The 19,794-nt window shown below is 37.7% G+C and overlaps 1 protein-coding gene across 6 annotated transcripts in view; it reads right to left on the bottom strand.

Moving 5' to 3' along the window:
- Positions 1-470: 470 nt before the first annotated feature.
- Positions 471-19,794, bottom strand: part of LOC110062887 (uncharacterized) — a 35,898-nt gene continuing 16,574 nt past the window's right edge. For 5 of the 6 annotated variants that reach the window (XM_089283061.1, XM_089283060.1, XM_020769834.2 and 2 more), the window contains 7 exons: positions 11,838-12,549; positions 9,986-10,080; positions 4,952-5,105; positions 4,594-4,657; positions 3,945-4,216; positions 2,961-3,123; positions 471-1,756 (listed from right to left, as the gene is read on the bottom strand). In XM_089283061.1, coding sequence (XP_089139187.1) covers positions 1,521-1,756; positions 2,961-3,123; positions 3,945-4,216; positions 4,594-4,657; positions 4,952-5,105; positions 9,986-10,080; positions 11,838-12,512 — 1,659 coding nt within the window. In that variant the 5' untranslated portion in view covers positions 12,513-12,549 and the 3' untranslated portion in view covers positions 471-1,520. Of the gene's footprint in view, positions 1,757-2,960; positions 3,124-3,944; positions 4,217-4,593; positions 4,658-4,951; positions 5,106-9,985; positions 10,081-11,837; positions 12,550-12,787; positions 14,237-19,794 lie in introns of those variants that run through there. The other variant, XM_089283058.1, reaches the window with a different exon arrangement.

Raw genomic sequence — 19,794 nt, 5'->3', positions numbered from 1 at the left:
TCGTTAGTGTTACGGTATTTCTGCACTAAGGTCACATTTAACAATTCTTTTATCGGTAAAAAGACAGACGAAAACACCTTTTTTCAACAGAATTGTTTATTTACACCTCTCACTTTCTAGTCATGTAGAGGCAAACTAAAATATCTTATTTAACTGATAATAGAAAAAGTTCGTCTTTGGCTGAACGAGTGAGCGAATAAAAGCTTACCTTATACATGAGCGCTTGTTTTGGGCACAAGCGAAATCTTGTGTGACGCGTGTCAGCGGTCGGTAATTTTTACATATGCGTCATTGAGGCTCTCTGCTTTCTGTCCTTTCGCCCCGGCGTCCAATTTTTTCCTCGTTAGGGAAGTTACATAAAACGCCAGTTATACAACTTCTGCTTCAAACGTTGTGCACTTGTAGACATGTGTGTGTCTATAACCGCATGTCTATGCTTTGTGAAAGGTGAAATAAATAAAATAAGACGCTTTAATATTAGGACTCTCTTTAATGCAGTGTTTTAGCATCGTTGCCTTTGCATTGTTGTCCCTTCTCACTCTTAGATTTAATTCCTAAAGGACAACTTTCATTTAAGCTTCGTTTCAGCAAAGTTTCTCACTGTTCTATTTACACTGTAAGGTAAAACTCAATTACGCAGGTGTCCTTTCCAGCAAATTAGTTATGGCGGTGACCCGCACAGCTGGACAGTAGGGTTCCATGTAGCGATTCATGCTACAGTCAAGTTTCATGTGCTTTTCTTCTTCACAATCTAGCGTGCCTTCCTGCATTTCATGGTTCTTTGATACATCAACGTAATGTTCGGTTAACAGTCTCCCGTGTCTCTCTCCTCTCGCAAGGAACCATTCTCTATTTATGCCTGTAACAGACTGGTTGGGGCTGGCAAAAGGGGCTACTTGTACTTTTATAAAAGCAATAACACATCGATAGCATGATAAAAGTAACGTTTTGGGCGCTGGAAAAGTGATGAGGTTATACTGTTCACGAAAAAAACTGCAGCGTTAAAATGGAATTTCTGCTTGTTGACTCACCTTGAACGATTTTGTATGCTTTGGATTTAACAATTAGAATATGAAATCGAGATTTCTATCGCGTGATAGTTGACGAGGGTGCAGCACGAGTATACGTATAGAAATCGAGAGCATATAATCTAACTGTTTAAGTATAAATCTACTAGTCGTAAAAAAAGTTAACTAAATCCTCTTCACAAACGCTTCGAAAACGCAAAGAAGTGGCCGCCATTTTGGTAAAAACCGCACACTGCTAGGCCACTCTACTCACAACAGAATAGATAGTGAGTAGTGTAGCCAATAGGGGGACGGTATGCGTGATAGAACGCTAGTAGATTTACACTCAATACCCCAATAGGCATAAATAGTAATTGCATCGCCTACAAGAACACATGCCCTAAAGATCACCAACAGGGAGGAACATTCTCGATCTTGAAATAGCGATTTAAAGGAAAAGACGAAAAAAGCTTAATAAATCTGTCACTTATATTTGGAGTCACGCGAAGTCATTCAAACCATCTGTGGCGTTACACCATTTCCCTCGTGTTCAACAGAACGCACCCTTTGTAACCAAGCCTCGTAGTATTCCTCATATTCCCGGATGAGCTCCTTGATTTTTGCGGATTTGTATTTGATGCTCTGGATTGTCTGATGACTGAGGAACATTTCATGACAGTCACATATATTTTGTGCCGGGGTTAATGAAATGAAGGCGCCGTCATCCTCTGTATCCTTCTTCTTCTGACCTGAAGAACAAACAAACCGAAAAACGATAAACCTGATTTAAAATATTGAGGAAGGAGGTGTACCTGAGTAAGAAAAGGTCGGCAAACACTAAGAGAGACAGTACGCAAGCTGGTGCAGAGAGAGTTTGCTAGAGCAGTGCTCACGATACAACAGTTATAAATTGAGGTCATTTTGCTCATGTTTCATAACGCACGAATTCAAACCTACTGAATTTCATCTAACATGTTGCGGGTCAAAATCTGTCTCCGCAACAGAACTTTTTCGCAAAAGCGGGCTTGCCGCACGAGGAAAACTGTCGCTGCAATATGTCTCCGCCTCATGTCGCCTCATGTCCTCGCAGCATGTCCCTTATTGTGTCCCAGCTGTATTGGGCCGTCACTCATCTTTTCTAATTAGCATCAATTTGTCACAAATTAAATCTAGAAAGACAAATGTTTTCATATAACTTGACAGTGACCGTTTGCTGCAAATCGAGCGAGTTACTTCCTTTCAAAAAAGATCAAACTTGTGAAGTGTGTGGCTCTGTGGCGATAGTCGCTAACACCTCTTAAACTTAATTGTACGCGCTTAACATTATCTCTACTTATGGTATAAGTTGTCGTATAGAATGACCAAGTCGTCTACACAGGATCCTGGGTGGGTACTCTACAAAGTTTTATACGAGGAGGCCCCGGCCCGAGTTCCAACCCCTTACCCTTTTGTAGACCATTTTGACAGAAAAAGTACTCCTTTCGTATACCTTTGATTGAAAAAGATACCCTTTTCACATACTTTCATAACTGCCCCGTATATAGAATAAAACACACAAAAAGGATTCTTTTATCAATTTCATGAAATGAAATGATACTGCCATAAATTGCGTCTGTTCGAAGTATTTTAATAAAAGGCCCCTTAAAATTACTTAATGACAGATTTCCTTACCGTTTCATATACCTTAACTTGTGAAATTCTAACCCTTTTATATTACATGAAGCCTGAAAAAGGTGCCCCTTTCAGGCGGAACCTCTCCGTTTGGGCCATCAGAGGAAGTACCGCCCCCCCCCCCCCCTCCACCCCCGAGCACAGGATCCAGTTACCGTGAAAACGCGTTCTATGATTCCCATTCACTGCGAAACAATTTTCTCGTCCCACTTGCCAATTTCTCTTGACGTTTCTTACCAATAAAATGAATTTCACTGATTAAAAATATTCTAAATTTCTTACGTCGCTTTGGTCGATGATAAAGTAGTTCCCAGACTACACCGACCAGGAGAAGAAATCCCAGCACCCCTAGCAAGATGAAGAGAACGTTTTGAAAAGTCTGTTCTTTGAAGAAGAACAATCCCTCGGAGGCTTTCACTTCCTGGCTAACTTCATCGGTAGGATTCTACAAAATAAAAACAAAACAGGAAATAAAAATACAATTCGAGACTCTTTTTACAAAATGCAGATAAAAAGAGGTTCAGCAAAAGTTGAGTACATGAAGGAATGCCACAGAAGAAGCAAAACCCGCGCCATTGATATTTGCTGATGTGCTTCTTTGCTTGTGTAACTTTAATAAAATGTTAGACTTTATTTGTTTAGAAGTGAAGTTAAATCTTCCACGAAATTTTTGTGTTATATTTTGACGGGTCTTGATGGATGTGCTCGAATCTAATTATCTAATAAATTTTCGACGATTTTACCGATTTCGATCAAAATTTTCGCTAAAATTTCAACCCCATTCACACCCTTTATTTTGTGTCGATACGCGGCTTGTTTGTCTTAAATTTCTTTCAAGACTCCCAAGAACTATCAAATTTCTTCACTGTGTATAGTATTATCGTTGAGGAAAATCTGCCTGGATTGCTAGCGTCATTCATTTTAGCCTGTTGCAGGCTCTCCGTCAGTGGGAACAATCGAAAAAGCGGGCGGGCCTAATTAAGAAAAATGAGCAGGGTTAGGGAGGGAAAAGTCTTACAACGGGACTACGTCCTTGTCCAAAATTTATCGTTAGAAAATGTAGGTAGGTACATTTCATAAAACAGCTTGTGAAATTTCAACCGGTTACAAAACTAGCTAAAACTATCGAGGTCATCGAGTCTTATCTTGTTTAGCCTGTATTTGTCTAGCCTTTCTCGGTAACTGCACGCTTTAGACTGCAATTAGATTATATTTTACCATTTCATATATTTTGATAATAACAACAAAATTGACTAAGGCTCTAACCTTGAGTGGTTCGAGGTTCTTTGCAATAATTTCAAACGCCTCCTGAGGGTGATTCCGAAGATAACGCCGAAAACACTCCAGTTTATCCGATGACGCATTGGAACGAACGCCCAGACCATAGGTGATGGCATGTTCAAAGGTAGTCTCGATTCGCACCTCGTCGTTTACTCTCACAAAATCACTGTAATATGTCAGCACATAGTTGTCTATCAAAGAGCCTTTTAGCTTTTCGGCCAGCAGGTCAGAGTTCATTTTCGGTATAGAATGATATGCTGAAAAGGGGAAAAAAAGATTATGGCTTGATCAGTTATTATTCATTACAAAACCTGGGGATCCTAATAAAACTGAGGGAGATTGCAATCCTATCAAATCCAGTCAGAAAGTCAGACAGTCAGTCAGACAGTCAGTCAGACAGTCAGTCAGTCATTCAGAAAGTCAGACAGTCGGTCAGACGGTTAGAAAGTCATTCAGAAAGTCAGACAGTCAGTCCGACAGACGGTCAGACAGACGGTCAGACAGGCGGGCAGGCAGGCAGGCAGGCAGGCAGGAAGTCAGTCAGCCAGTCAGTCAGTCAGACATTTAGACAGTGGAACAGTCAGTCGGCCAGTCAGTTCCCTATGCACCTTAATTCTTGCTAACGTGTTCTTACGTTTCATGTCAGCGTTCAAACTGACTCCAAGACGGAATTCCTCGCTACCATTTACTGCTCCAATCTGTAAATACAAACGATTAACACAAATGATGCTAATTACGAATGGAACTATAAGTAGCTATAGAACATTGATACATACTTTGTCAACATTTCTTGCCTTAAATGTTTTGAATCAGCTGAAGTCGAAGCTCTTTTTACACACATGCATTACCAAACGTTTTAAAATGAAAATTGTTTGTATGATTTTCATGACCAGAATCATTGTCGCATGGATAAAAACGACTACAGATGATAAACACTTGGCCTCTCTTGGTCTTCAGATAATTCATGAGATCATATTTTATTCATAGCTTACCACAGAGCCGTGGACAGTGAAATGATGTTGGATACTGGCTGATAGCGAGGCAGTTACGATAGCGGTGAATATTGCAATGATAATAATCCCCACCAGGATCCACACGATACAAAAGATCCGCGCCAAAAACGACTTGGGTGCGCGGTCACCGTATCTAAACAATAAAAGTATAGAAATATCGGCTAAACATTGAAGAAGAAACGCTTTTTAAGAGTGGGAAACCGAGAGTAAGACTCTGTACCATTTACACGGAGAAACCCGTTTGTCAACGGTTGTGCAAATGGTAAGCAAAAATGCCTGGTGGTAAGTTCCGTTCGGATTGGCCATTTACCATTTACTCAAACACCCCAATATTACCGAGAGAGCCTAGAACGAATTCGACCTGATCATAATTCCAAGATGGCGGTGAAGAATTGCAGATGGTAAGCAAATTTCCCACACGGATATTTCGGTTAGAAATTTTGGACTACCTTTCAAGACGTTCCGTTTATTTCGAAAATTTCCCAGTCTGTCGAGTTCTCTTACCATTTACATTCTGACCGAAATTTCCGGAATTTTCGGTTAAATGGTAAACAACCTAAGTTGAAGGAGGTAAGAGTTGCTAAGAGTATTCTTTAACTCTCAGCGAAAGAGCCAAGAAAACTCTTTTTTTTTTTTTTTTTTTTTTTTTTTTTTTACTTACAACACTAACTCTATTTACATTATATTGCTCTAATTATTTACACTATTTAAATTACAATAACTAAACGACTTACATTACTAACAAATACAGTTACACGACTTACACGATTAAGAAATACAGTGATGACAAGGGGCAAAGAAAAAAAACAAAACTGAGAAGAAAAATAGCTAGTTATCATTACAGCTTGAGGTTGTAGTACAGAAACATAAAAAAACAGACCAAAGGCATGTGGTACATTAAAAGTAAAATGAGTTATGCATCTGACAGGAGATTAGAAATAGATTAATGGGTAGGAGATAGATAACCCTACAGAAAATATAATCTAAAATATTAATTAAATCCTCATGTATCCTGTAAGAGGTTTCCATTTCTTCGTGTCTCCACTTTTTGTTTCTATCTCATATTGTAATTTTAGTGTGCATATGAAAAGCGTAAGATTTGGATGATCATTTTTTGTTTTAGCGAGCCATATGTGATATCGTGCTAAGAGAAAGCAGTAATTTATAAGAAGCGCAAATTGAGAGATATCTGGCCTCAGACCCAAAGCAGTAATATTTGTCAAAGCATAATCTCTAGGAAGTAAATTTAAGTTTTTGAGCCATTCAGTAAGTTTAATCCAAAAGTGAGATGTTTGACGGCATGACCAAAAAAGATGAATTATTGACTCAGAGGAGGTGTGACAAAAACTGCACTTTTCATCGCCCTGTAGACCTATTCTAAATAAAAAGTTATTGGTTGGTACACGTCTATGTAAGAATTTAAATTGAAACTCTATCAGCTTAGTGCTCTTTGTGCATTTTTTAGCTAAAAGATAGGCAGCATTCCAATTTATGTTGTCATTTATTGGTAGGCCACAATCCTCTAGCCACTTCTTTTGACTTGACTCTGGGGTTAAACTCTTGTTACTAATCAGTTTTTTATATATTATTGTAGTTGCTTTTTTGACCTGCAAAATTCTTGTTGTAAGTGGCTCATATTCGTGGTCGGTGTTCTGTAAATCTTGAAAATTAGAATCAGTCCGAAGAGACTTTACAGCCGATATTAATCCGTAGAAGCTGAGAGGGCGAGGGTCTATTTCATACTTACAGCGGAAATCATTTAACGAGAGAAAGTTGTTGTCCGGTCCTAAAAGATGTTTCACCCGAGTTATTCCCTTGGTGAACCAATTTTTAAAAAAAACTGTTTTGTTGGCTATCTTTATTAGGGAGTTATGCCAAAGTTGTTGATCCAGAAAGTGATCTTTCGATGTTATTTCAGGTTCAAAGTTAACTTCCGCCCAGATTCCTAATAGTTCTTTTAAAAAGGCATCCGAAGTTGTTATTGTCGATAAGGTGTCTCTAACGTTGAGGTTGTAGGAAAAAAAGTTTTGACAGCCATATTTTTTTAGGGTTATATCAAAAAAGATTTTCCATTTTCCCTTATTGTTGTTATCTAAATATTTTTTAATCCATGTGGTTTTGAGAGATTTATTGAAGGAACTAATATCAATCATTTTTAGGCCACCACCACCGAAATCATTGATCATTACCTTCCGTTTTATCTTGTCGCCTTTACCATTCCATAGAAAAGTGTAGAGTAAATCATTTATTTCTTTTAAAACCCTGTAGTTTGAGCGAAGAGGCGAGAGTAGATAAACCAATTGGGAGACCACTAGTGATTTGATAACAGTGATTTTCCCTAACAATGTGAGTCGGCGGTATTTCCAGCATCTCAGGATTTCTTTCACTTTTTCAAGTTTCTCATTGTAGTTTAAAGAGGCAGATAGTTCGGGATCTGTTGAAATCCATAGACCTAGGGATTTTACTTTGTCTTTTGGCCATTTAAGCTCTTTTCCTGATAACAGAATTTTATCACTTCCAATACTTGCGCCAATCCATAGAGCTTCCGTTTTCTTATCATTGAGTCTGAGGCCAGAGACTTTGCTGAAATCGTCAAGCATTGCAAGGGATGAAAGGAGAGATTCACGTGACCCGTCTAATATAAGTGTTGTGTCATCGGCATATTGACTTAATTTCCACATTATTTACAGAGATTCCCTTTATATTAGTATTTTTCCTAATTGCCGTGGCCAGCACTTCTGCCGATAGGATAAATAAATAAGGTGAGAGCGGGCAGCCTTGCCTAACACCTCTTTGAATTTCAAAAAAATTACTTGCCCATCCATTATTCAGAATACAGCTTTCACTATGACTATACAGGGTTTTCACCCAGTTAATTAGCGAAGCACCAAAACCGTAGGATCTTAATGTTCCATGTATGAAGGACCATTCGAGAGAATCAAATGCCTTTTCAAAGTCAATAAAAAGTAACAGGCCCGGGATATTCTTTTCTGTGGCATATTGGATGATTGAGTCAATGAGTCTGATATTTTCGCCTATAAATCTGCCCTTCAAAAATCCTGTTTGATCGTGATTGATAAGGTTTGGAAGTACTAATTTAATTCGGTTTGCAATAGATTTTGCTGCGATTTTGTAATCAGTGTTCAAAAGGGTAATAGGCCTCCAATTTTTGATGAAGTATAGTTCCGCATCTTTTTTTGGAATTAGTTTTATAACCCCTCGTCTTTGTGTTACTGAGAGGCAGCCAGAGTCAAAAGCATAGTTGAGGGCCGAGATTAAAAAAGAAGAAATGTCTTTCCAAAAAACTTTGTAGAATTCGGCGGGAAGTCCATCTGTGCCTGGCGTTTTGTCAGACTCCATCTTCTTCAGGGCTTCGAAACATTCCTTTTGAGTTAAGGGGCCTTCACATAAAGTTTGTTCTTCATTGGTCAAAGAAGTGGAGTTCACTTCAGAGAGGAATGTTGACTGGATGCTGTCGGGGCTTTTTGACGTATAAAGATTTTTATAAAAAGCCGTACATTCAGATAAGATATCTTTGTCTGTGGTGACAAAGTCGGTGTCATTAATTTTTAATTGACTAATTGTTCCTTGTTTACAGTGCCTTTTTTCGAGGTTTAGAAAATATCCGGAGTTCTTTTCGCCCTAGTTGTACCATTGCGACTTTGACCTAATGATAGCGCCTTTGGTTCGATACTCAAAAATGTTTTCTAGCTCTTTCTTTAAGGTAAAAATTCTTTCAGCAACAATATGATATGAGGGGTTACTATTGCTTGCATTGTCTAAATGTTTTTCTAACAAGGCGATTTCGCGTTCCAACATTTCTTCGCGTTTCCTTGTTGTAGCGTTTTTGTATGCAGCATAAGATATTGATTTTTCTCGCACCTTTAATTTAATCATCTCCCAAAGCAGAGCTGGGTTGCCAAGAAAACTCTGGTGGACTGGAAATTCCGATCAGGCTCAGATTGAATGAGGCGCACGCAAGAATCCCCGTGAATGTAGAAAGCCTTAGGTTCAGCGAAAGCTAACATTGGGGCTTGTCATCCCAGTTTTCATTTGGTCCAGGCTTACATGAAAGGGAAGACTGGGGGAAAGCTTTAACAGCAGAGTAACTACAATAAAACCTGTATTAGGCGGACCCCATATTAAGCGGACACCCTCTGTTAAGTGGACACCAGCTTATGTCTCAAATTTTCTACCTTCATTTGCTGTAAAACAAACCTGCATTCAGCGGACACCTCTATTAAGCGGACGCGGACGCCATTTTGTGGCCCAAAACCTACAATAACCGGACACTACAAGGGCTTCTTACTTCTGAAAGCTCAGCTCAGACTCCTTTAACATTGTTCAGCGATGTCGTTTTAAAGCTAACTAGATTATTCCAGATTGATGCATTGACTGACTGGACATTATGCTATGAGAAGTCTTTGATCTTACACTGTGTTACACTGAGTTACAAAAGGGTTAATAATTAACTATTATTGCACAATATATTAGAACCTGCTTAGAGCGGACACCCTGTATTAAACGGACACTAATGAGGATCCCAATGGTGTCCGCTTGATACAGGTTTCATTGGTGAAATCTGAGCTGTATTTGCTAACAGGGCAGTTATTAGCACTGAAAGGGAAGAAATGGTATTTATTATAGAGAGTTTCATCGCAGTTTGGAAATACAAATTCAAAAGCAAATTAAAATTGTTACTCTTCGGAATCAAATTTGGGGGTTAAAAGCGACAAAGTAGTACGTTTAAAAAGTTTAATTTCAGGTTGATGTCAAAAACGCAGATCCTAAGATAAAGAAGCTCTAGTGAGTATAATTGAACTATTTCAATGAACCAAGTTCATGTAAGAACAATGATTTGCAAATTACTTCCGGCAGAAAATTTTTCTTTCCAAAGTGTCATTTTCTTGTTTCTAAGCTAAGATTACTCTTCCGGTTTCCGAATTTTCATTACTGCGCATGATCTTTAGGATCGAATTACAGCATCTGTCAAGAACTGATTTACTCACTCACCCAACCGTTGTCATGGTAACAAAAGCCCACCAAAAACCTTCCCAGGTGCCATTGATAAACGGACGTGGGAATTCATCCGGATTCTTTAGGCGGTCCTGCGAGAAAGGCACATGACAGTTAACATGTGTAATTCGGGAAGTAGATGGCAGAAAATTAGGCTACAAGATTCCACCGTTCTTTCTTTTCCACTCTTTGAGATTTATGACTTTATGACTGGTGCATTTTACTGGTTAACTCATACTGGCTTAGGGAAATACGCCTATATATTAAAAGGAAAGACAAGTCATTGTCAAAAACAAAAGAACTACAATCGCTATATTGGGCTTCATAGTCCTTCAAATATTTTCCCTCGCGCGCGATTGGTCTAAACGCGTCACATGACTGAATATGCCCCACCTAAACCTGGGGAATATCCGAGTGATATGCCCCAATTTTCAAAACTGCACGTGTTGCGAAAATTGTTTGAAGGATAATAAACACAGTAGCCTCCATTTGGCGTGAAGATATGATCAGATATTTGTCCTTGGACATTATTTGTTCCTTGAAGCTCATAGTTTTCCTCGAGCTACGCTCTCGGAAAACTGTTCGCATCTCGGAACAGATTATATCCGCCAACAAATATCTGTACATAATTTCGCGCCAAATGGAGGCTATTGTTTTTATATCTTGAGGGGAGACTCAGCTCCAGCTATTCGTCGGCTAATTGCATCTGTTTCACTATGTACAACTGCAGCGTTTAGCGTCTGCTGCTGATGTGTCAGTAATCTTCAATTAGTTATTCAAAACTCCGTTTAATATCCCACATTTTAATATCTCATCGAGTTTAACTTCCCACTGCGATTTTAAATCGCCATCTGCTTTTATCAATATTTGCCGTTGGGTAATTAAATATTGTTATGCTGTTTGTGTCTTTATAAACCGGGCGAATCGACATGAAGGAGATCGACCCAGCAGGCGTTAGAGGCGATTGGACCGTCAAAATTGTTCAAGATCATAAAAATATTTGAATGTCAAATTTGGATTGATTCTTGGAAGAGCGCCCGACACGATTGAGTATTTGGATATTGATAATACATCATCATGACATTTGACATTTTGAAGAAAGACATTGATTTATTGCTCCGGTAAAAGGGAGAATATCCTTCTAAAATAGAGAAAATCAATATTGACCGCTAAACTTTCAAATAACTTGAAAAATTGCCATCAAACATTGACAACAGAAAAATTTTAATCTCCAACTAGAAAACTCTAACAGACCAATCTTGATTGATCTAACTGATAGGCTTACAGAAAGCTAGATTTGAATTGATTATTGGCCAGAAAACAAGGAAATTTTGGTAAACTAACAATTTGCATATCTATATTACAATGGATAGCTCGAATTAAACGGAAATGGAGAATTGGCCTTCGAAAGGCTCAGGTTCAGATATGATGGAGGAATTGTTTTGCTTGAAATACAGCTTGGATATTAAATGGGGAAACTTAGGGCAAATTTCTTCCGAAAAATAAAAACACAGAGAACTATCTACAAATATACCAAATATATTAATGGTGCATATAGACAGCGGTAAATACAACATTTATCGACTCCAGAATGGTCTGTGAAATTAAATCCAGATATGTGAGATTCCTCCTTTCAAGTTGAACGCATTTTTAAAATTAGCCAGCCTTGAGAAGGATTTCGCGGTAATCGATATACCGAGTGGCAGTCAGTAACTTCAATCAATAAATTGGCGAATACAAACCATACCGGATCAAAGGCATCAAATGCTATATGATGCATTAATCTATACTCTAATATTTAGCAAGAAGAAAAGCTCACTTTATTTACTCGAACAAATAAAGGGCTTACCAGAAGCCAAATGATGATACCAGAAAGCGTCGCTGCAACAAGTATGAAAATGAGAATGGGCCATGCTTTGAACACAGTGTTCATCAGCTGAGTAGTTTTGTTGTCCTCTGCCGTTTCATGAACAAGTAGAGCCACTCTAGGAGCCTGTACGAATGGAATGTAAGGCATGTCTTTAAATACTTCGTCTTCCAAACTCAGACCAGTGATGGGAAAGCTGAAATCATAAGCTTCGTTCGGTTGGTCTAAATGGCCCTCCAGACCGCGAATAGAATCATAGATTTTTCCAAATTGTACGGTCGCAGAGCTGTTACAACAAACGCGAAGCATCTTATTAATCATGTGCGGAAAGATTCCTTCCACGGCAACTTGGCCACTACGTATGTTTGGCTTTGCATACGGACCGTAATACTGCCACGCTGCTGACAATGGAAGACCTCGGGAACATTTCTCGTCGAAACTAAATCGAGCCAGTTCATCCTCCGCTACAACATTTCCGCTGAAGGTTATATTTCGCAGTTCAAAAATCGTGGTGTCATTTTTTGCGTGGATGGCACTTGAAGGAAGATAAAAACCTTCGTTAATTTCTTTGTTTGGGCTATCTGGTGCCCTTGTACTTGCTTGCACCATCCCACTCACAATAAGCAGTAACCCAATGCTGCCTAGGACTGTATCCATGATGGCAGCGTAATTCTGCCTTCTAGATTGAAACACCCTGTAAGAAAGCAAGGAAATAAAAGTTTGCTGAGTTTTATTTCACATTATCACGGCGTAAAAGTGTGCACCCCTCGACCGAAGGATTCCTTTTGACGCACTTTGAAACACATCGGTTAGAACAGCCAGTCCCAAATTGTCACTAGCTGTTGTCTGACCAAATTAAAGCGACCGAATATGCATACAGTTGCATGGTTTTAAGCCCTGTTTAATTGACGAGTAGGCAAAGGTTCGCTTACTTCTCACTAGACGCTAACATCGAGATTAAAGTTTCAAACATTGCTCGTGTTCGCAGCTGTCGCACACGTTTGACAAATAATGATAGATGACTTTGCCACCTTGTAAAGTTTTACAACCTCACTATGCGCTGTCAATGCTAGCCCAAATCTGAAAACAATTAAGAAACTTAAGATCATAAAAATATAATGGTAATTTTTTTCTCTGTGCAGCTAAAAGTTGCGCAGCTTTTAAAATACCGCTATAGGAGGCCAAGATAGTATCGTGTGGCAAAGAATACAGATATCGATGCACCTGGAAATCTGCGTCAAGCGGTTTGCGCCAAAAGAAAGATTTGTTACGGTACAACACACTGGGACAGCAATGCGAAAATCTATCTGAGGAAAATTGGGACTTCAGGTCGAATAAAGCACAACATAAATTAAAGTCTTGCACGTTTAGAATAAAGCCGTTATATATTCTCCCACCTGCGTTTGTCAAACGCTGGGTTTATGACTCCTATATAGTCGTTTTTGTCCTGGTAAGTCGTTCTGTTTTGGAAAAAAAACCCACGTTATTCAATACCGTCGAGAAAAGAGGTTTGAGAAATGTCTGACAAGTTTGTGGATTAAAACGTTGTTCTGGTAGCCCGATGTTATAGAACGCTTTTATACGTAATTATTTCTCATAGATGTGCGCGGAGCTAAAAACGATCATAATTTATTTGGCAACTACATAGCAACATGACCACTGAATAGAATCAACCTTAACATCATACCAGTTTCGAGATGTTGGCTTCTCAATTATCAGAGCTTAAAGTTGACCATCTTTCCGCCAAGGAAATTAATCTGTTTGTTCAAACAAAGGTTTTCGTGTAGACATTCAAAACATACAAAATTAACCTCGACTAGGTCCTTCCGACATTTTTTTTTTTGAAACATTTCTTAATGAAACCGTCTATTTTAAAGGGCTTTCCTAATTTTGCGGTGCATGATAATGAGCTTATTTTGGCTGCTTAGACATATTTTGGCGATTCATAACAAAGATTCTTTGTAATGTGTTTGAATTCCTGCTATGAAAACATAACAGTTTCGAGGACTACGACCTTCGCCCGTCGCCCAAACAGCGTCGGGGCTTACTAAAAGTCAATATAAGGAGTTTTTGCTCGCAATTGACACGGTGAAGGTGACAAGGTGCCCTTTTCGCATCCTGGAATGAATATACCTGAAGCCATCAGTTCTCCTAAATTACTTGTCATGTCACCTATGCTAATTGGAATTATTCACGAATCTTACGACTAGAGAATTACGTATAAAATACGTCGGACAGCTGGTAAATGAAGGTCTGATAAATACTGCTGGGTTTTGGAGTCATTTTTCCCTCGACTCTGTATTTATTGACTGAGATTGAGCAAGATTTTTATCAAATTTAAGAAGTAAAAAGAAAGTAAGTTAGCAAAATGTAATTATAAATATGTTCAAATGAAATAAGGGAGATGAAACCGCAAAATTACACTGCTTAATAATACGACAAGATGAAAATTTGAGAAGGTTTCTTTTCTATCATGCATCAAAAACCACAACATGCTAATCCCCAAAAAAATATTAACGGGGAAATCTTTGTCAACGGCCAAACAAGTACTTCCATTTTTAAATGTGTAGATGATACTATTAAATAATACACTTGACATGCACATAATTAATTATTCATAAAATGGCGACTCTACCTAATTGTTTCAGTGCCCCACTGAAGATAAATGTAACGGAAGATATTCTTACTATAAACTTGCATGCCAAACACTGCACCTTACTTTTACACCATCGCATAAGCACAAACCATTCCGAATTCAGAATAAACGATTTACACTTGTCAAAAAAGTGTTTTGATAAAGAAATTATTTTCGTTTTTACAAAGAGACTATTTTCTTCCAATACCTTTTAACTGTTTTTCTATTACCATTGTTCTTCCGTTTTGTACAGTAGTAATGATTATGTGGCGATGTAAGACTCTCATAACGGGAATTCTTTTCTCTTTTCTACAATGTGACATATTTTGTAGACGTTTTATGTCTGAAACTGTACTCACCTCACAAGTTTGTTTCAGTTGTTTGAAAAGGGCATAAATACAGTTTGAAGTTTTTATGATGATACATCTGTACTTACCATGTGACACCCGGTCTCAAACTGTGACGCGCCAGCAGTTTTGGGTAAAGTGGTTTGTTAGAAACAATGAAGCACCTCTGTGTAATCCCCTTAATCCTTGTAAATTGGCGTCAAATCACAAAATCATATGCCTTGTAAGGGTGTCACTAGCTATATTATTAACGAGCAAGCTAACAGTTCGCTCATTATTAATAGGGACATTGCGCTTGAAGGCGACATCAATCATGCAAACAATAAAATCTGCTGCTGTAACTCTAGTTACTGAACGAAGTGATTTGTCTACACGTTTGACTGAGTAATATCACATTTACGCAATATATAGCAATTCAGGCAGAGACAACTTCAATACATGTCTGAGTTCAGAAGGACTGATTAATTTGAAAGAAATCAAGTCTTGATAGAGAAGGTAATTTAATACAAATTGATATTTACATCAGCATGCAATATTACGCGCGTATAGCTATTTCACGCGGACAGAAATTTAAAAGATGATTTCTTAAAACGACGCCACGATGGCAGACAACTTTTCTTATTACCTCGCAGATGGTGATGTGCTTTATTCTGACTCCGCTGAAAGTCGAGGAAGTCCAAGCTTTGAATAACATGAGGTACGGTCTTCCGCACTCTAACGCTACCACTAAATGATGCAAAGTTTACTATTTGGTTTACCATGTTTTTGTTTTACTGGGTTGTTTGTTCTTAGACGACAATAACAAGATTGTTTCCAGATGAGGAAAAATTATTTGGTAATGATCTTTATACTGCAGAGTTTGAACGGACACCAAATCCAAATTTGTTCAATCCGTTTTGCAAGAGGAAACAATTAAAAGGGATTAGCAGAAACTGAAAAATTATAACAACTGATGCATCGATTCAGAAGTAAAGCGCAAAAACCTGTCATTTGCTGTAGTCTGAACGTTAATAAAACCTACTTTGAAAATGTTTTTGCGAAAGCGAATCGGAGAATATCGGTGAAAGTGTTTCATGCAAAAATGGAGCTATTCAAAAATCTTTTTCTACATGTGTTGAAAGCCGAATCATGCTTTCAGATAGCCTGGTTAGATTTTTCTAACACAAGCTGAGTAAAATAAACTTGATTTATTAACTTTACTCCAAATATTATTATACAACTTAAAGAACAGTTGACAGCGTAGAGAAGGGAATGTCTGGAAGTGTCAAATGCACCATTCTGGAGACATTCCTAAGTTAAAATTATTTTCACATATATATTAAAAGAATCCTTTTATAATATGAATAAATTATAATATATATACCAAGATCGTATTGCTTTTTTCAAACAGGAAAATACATTAAATATAGCTTACTCGAACTGTAAACAGGTTTCGTTTAATAGCAAGTTATTTTACTGGAAATCATCTAAATGCCTGGCGAAGATAAAGGCTATAGTACTATTTTTAAAGTTAACTGATAAAATGATAGCCTACAACTGTCACATGAATGTTTCAATTTTGTTTATGAAAAAACTCTTTGATTGGACTAAAGGCGTGTTTCTATGAGATCTATAGCATGAAGAGCAACATTTTGTAAATCATTCTATTTCAAAAAGAAAAGAATCATTGTTTGCACTGTGTTGTTACTTATGGCTCTGACAAATTTGCTGTCCAAATTCTCTAAGGCACTTTCCATTTGTCGAAAACTTTCAGTTCGCATTTCCGAAAATGTTCATAGCATTTTCCGAAATTTTCGGAAAAGAGGACAACCTCGCGTACTATACCCAAATTTTTGAAAATTTCCTTCTAGTAATTCCTGTTTCATTTTGTTTTCTTTATTAAGGGATTTTCGGAAGATTTCGTATTTCGACAATTTAACAATTTTCGGATTTTCCGGAAACTTTCCAAGGAAACTTACGAAACATTTGTCCCCGTTAGGGAAGTTCCGGAATTTTTGGTTGAACGGAAAGTGCCCATAGTTTAAACTATTATTCAGTGGATAAAATCATTAAAATTTGGATTTGTCGCTATTTAAATTGTCAAGAGCTGAGATCGGGCTGGCATCCTAAACAGACAGAGCGACTACTTTTTCTGGTCACAATTCTATGTAATTTCCGTACTCTTATAATTCATTTCTCCGCTAAATGTTTAATTATTTGTTTAGGCTGGGTTTCGACTTAGTCTTAGTTATTTCATAGTCTAAACTATACTAGTAAGACGTTAATTAAAAAGCATTCATTAAAGAAAGCAACGTCGATAATAATGCTAGAGTCCACTGAATAAGCGTCAAAACCGCCCATGGTTCTCCGCTAAATGTTTAATTATTTGTTTAGGCTGGGTTTCGACTTAGTCTTAGTTATTTCACAGTCTAAACTATACGAGTAAGACGTTGATTAAAAAGCATTCATTAAAGAAAGCAGCGTCGATAATAATGCTAGAGTCCACTGAATAAGCGTCAAAACCGCCCATGATTCACCACAATGGTATGTACAAAAATTGTCTCCATTACCGAGTTAATGAGACCAAGAATCAGATTCAGCAGAAACGTAATACAATTCTGTCAGCTTAAAACAGTGTTTTGAAGCACTTAAAAACTGTTGAATTTATATCAGGTGCGAGTGGTTCCATCCTACTTTTAGTATATGATCCTTTACGACTCTTTCATGAGGGGACTTACTCAAATTATGACAAATGTCCTTAATAAATTGTGCTACGTTGTCACAAACTCGCTCAGTTGAACCCAAACTCAAAAAGCAATTTTCCCTCAAAGAATCTGGGCCTCTCCTTTTGGATAAAAAGATAGAGTTTGCGGGAGTCCTTTTAAAAATGATTTATTGTCTGCCTGCAAATGAAGACACCGCCTTATGGGCCTATTGGCGCGACAAGAGGAGAAGTTGAAACAAAACACCTCAAAATGTGTTTCAGTCAGACGTGCTGTGCTTTCAATTATTCATAACAACATTGCGAGAGTGACCTTGAAATCGTTTCTTTTGTTTTCTCCCCTTTTGGAATGAAGAAAGTCTAAATGCATGCATTCTGTTGACTTATTGTAACAGAAACGCATTTTTTGTCGTTATTCTTGCTAAAATAAATCTGTTTCTCTCTTGTCGTATTCAGTATCACGGTCATCACGTTAATTGCAGTAATCACGATTATCATGATCATCACGATTCTCATATCATTACGCATTTGTTTCAGGAGCGTTATCGCTTATCGTTATCGTTTATCGATATTTTGAACACTGGCCACTAACATGAAATACCAGCAATTCTCAGCGATTTTTTTCTTCACTAGATAATTCAATTTCGTTCACGAGATCTCTTAGGAAAAGCTTTATAGCAACCCAATTATGAGGCTATTTCCTGCAGTTAAGAATTGCACGCAAGATGGACTTAATTCTGGAAAAATCTGAAAGAAAACTATAGAGAAATCCCGATTTGTCCAACCTCCAAGGGAAACGAAAATCGATTTGAAATGATGGAGTTGTACGAGAAATCGGGGATGAAGTTACAGTGTTCGACTGAGGGAAGAAAACGACTCTTGGTTCGAGTTATCGGAAGGTTTGAAAAATCGAGCGTTCGAGAAATAGGGATTCCACGTATTACAGTTAAATGGGAAATTCAAAAGACATGTTCCTTCTTTGGTAATGATTAAAAAAATCTACGAAACGAGAGAATCTTAATGAAAAATTAATTTTTTTTTTTTCAAGCTTCCTGTTTTAAGCTCTTTAATAAGTTGAAAGGATAACTGCAAAGATGGCAATGCAATCTCTTCCGTTCTTTTCATCGCAGTTTAAATACACGAATTATTTCATATATTCGTCATCTCATATTAATTAATTTGAACTTGCCTATCTCCAGTGGCTTCTCAATTCATAGCTCAGGAAGCGAGCGTTTCCATCAACATGGCAAAGGTCAAGGATCTCAGTGACATTGATGGCTATTTCCGTTTCTTTTTCCGTTTTCATGCTTGCTTTTTAAATGCTTCAATTGAAATAAGTAAAACTGCGATCATCGGATTCCCTTTTGTAAAGCATCTCATTAATAATTTTACACAGAACACGTGTCCTGAGTTTTGTTGACAATCGAAGAACAAAATCGCATAACAATCGACTAAAAAATATATTTTTTAAAGAATAAAAGTGAGCGAATGTGTTCGTGCTGAGTCGCCCACTGTCTTGAATATTGCACACTAAGAATTTACACTGTGGCATGACACATGTCAACCATTGCTTCAGTTGTTGTTTATTTGATTAAAAAGTTGCAATTCGATTCATGGTGGATAATTACCCGTAGTACGTGTATAACGAACATTAGAATTGTACTTGGTGTATCTATGTTTCACGAAGAAAATAATCTATATAATTTATGAATTCGAAACGAGTGAAAAAAATGCAGCAAAAAGTAAGAACAGGGTATCTTCGATCAATTTTTCCAGTTGTTTGTTTAGAAAAGAGTCTTTGTTTTCCTCATCTGCACATTCAGTTCGATTCTCGACCGAGGCATTCGAATGCAGTGGTAGCGAATGAGTTTTACTTTGAATCCCTAAGCGAATAAAAGGCGCTAAACAAACGCCCTTCAAATAACATCGTCTTACGAACAACGCTGCTAAGATAAATATGGATTAACCTCGATAGCTTCCACTGATAGCATTATCGAATAATCAAACGGCTCTGTTCAAACTAGAAGTTGTCAAAAAAACCCTGCGAGTTCCTCTCGACAAAAAACGGACTAAATCTTAAATGTTAAATGATAAAATGTAACAGAACCGAAGAGGTTCCATTTTTTTACCAAGCAAAAGAAACTAGCCGTTGAAGAGGCGATGGTGTACTTTGTATTCAGATGGGTTTAATTCTTCGTCTTGCACTTACGCACGCGTAGGCTTATTTTGGTGCTCAAAAACTGAACGGTGTGTATT

Source organism: Orbicella faveolata, unplaced genomic scaffold, assembly GCF_042242905.1.
Source record: "Orbicella faveolata isolate gen_17 unplaced genomic scaffold, um_ofav_v1 contig_12, whole genome shotgun sequence".
NCBI lineage: Eukaryota > Metazoa > Cnidaria > Anthozoa > Scleractinia > Merulinidae > Orbicella > Orbicella faveolata.
The sequence above is the reverse complement of the archived record's forward strand: the minus strand, read 5'-3'. Positions and strand labels throughout refer to the sequence as shown.